Below are 393 nucleotides of genomic sequence, written 5' to 3' on the forward strand. Positions count from 1 at the left end.
GAAGATTAGGGCGATCCTGCTCTTCCCTCCTGCCCGACGTGGTGGGTTGCCTTGCCCAGGGGAGGGGGGACACACCGCCCGGGATGGGGGGGCTTCGCTCTGCGCTCGTAACGAAGGACCCCCCCCACTCACCCAACGCCTTCTCTCCCCTCGCAGCGAGTGGTTTTCTGCCAGCTGAAGGAAGCCCTGGCCGTCGACTGGAGCGGGGAGAAGGCGAAGACGGCGCTGAAACGCACCACCCCGGATTATTTCCTCCTCCAAGGTAATTCCCGCTGCTTTTCCCTGCCGGCATCGGGAAATTGGGCTTCGTTTGGTTACGCAACCAAGCATGCGCTCCCCGAATGAGCGTGAGGCGCTTCCTGTGGTGAAAACGAGCTTTTGATTATTTTTGTT

The 393-nt window shown here is 60.6% G+C and overlaps 1 protein-coding gene across 1 annotated transcript in view; it reads left to right on the plus strand.

The window, feature by feature from the left end:
- The window catches only part of SAE1 (SUMO1 activating enzyme subunit 1), a gene marked incomplete at both ends in the record, with an annotated part of 4326 nt that extends 4064 nt beyond the window's left edge, over positions 1 to 262 (plus strand). Inside the window, one exon of the mRNA XM_009578479.1 lies at positions 157 to 262. Within this exon, the coding sequence (XP_009576774.1) occupies positions 157 to 262 (106 nt within the window). The remainder of the gene's footprint in view (positions 1 to 156) is intronic.
- Positions 263 to 393: the final 131 nt, after the last annotated feature.

Source organism: Fulmarus glacialis, unplaced genomic scaffold (genome assembly GCF_000690835.1).
Source record: "Fulmarus glacialis isolate BGI_N327 unplaced genomic scaffold, ASM69083v1 scaffold33845, whole genome shotgun sequence".
Classification (NCBI taxonomy): domain Eukaryota; kingdom Metazoa; phylum Chordata; class Aves; order Procellariiformes; family Procellariidae; genus Fulmarus; species Fulmarus glacialis.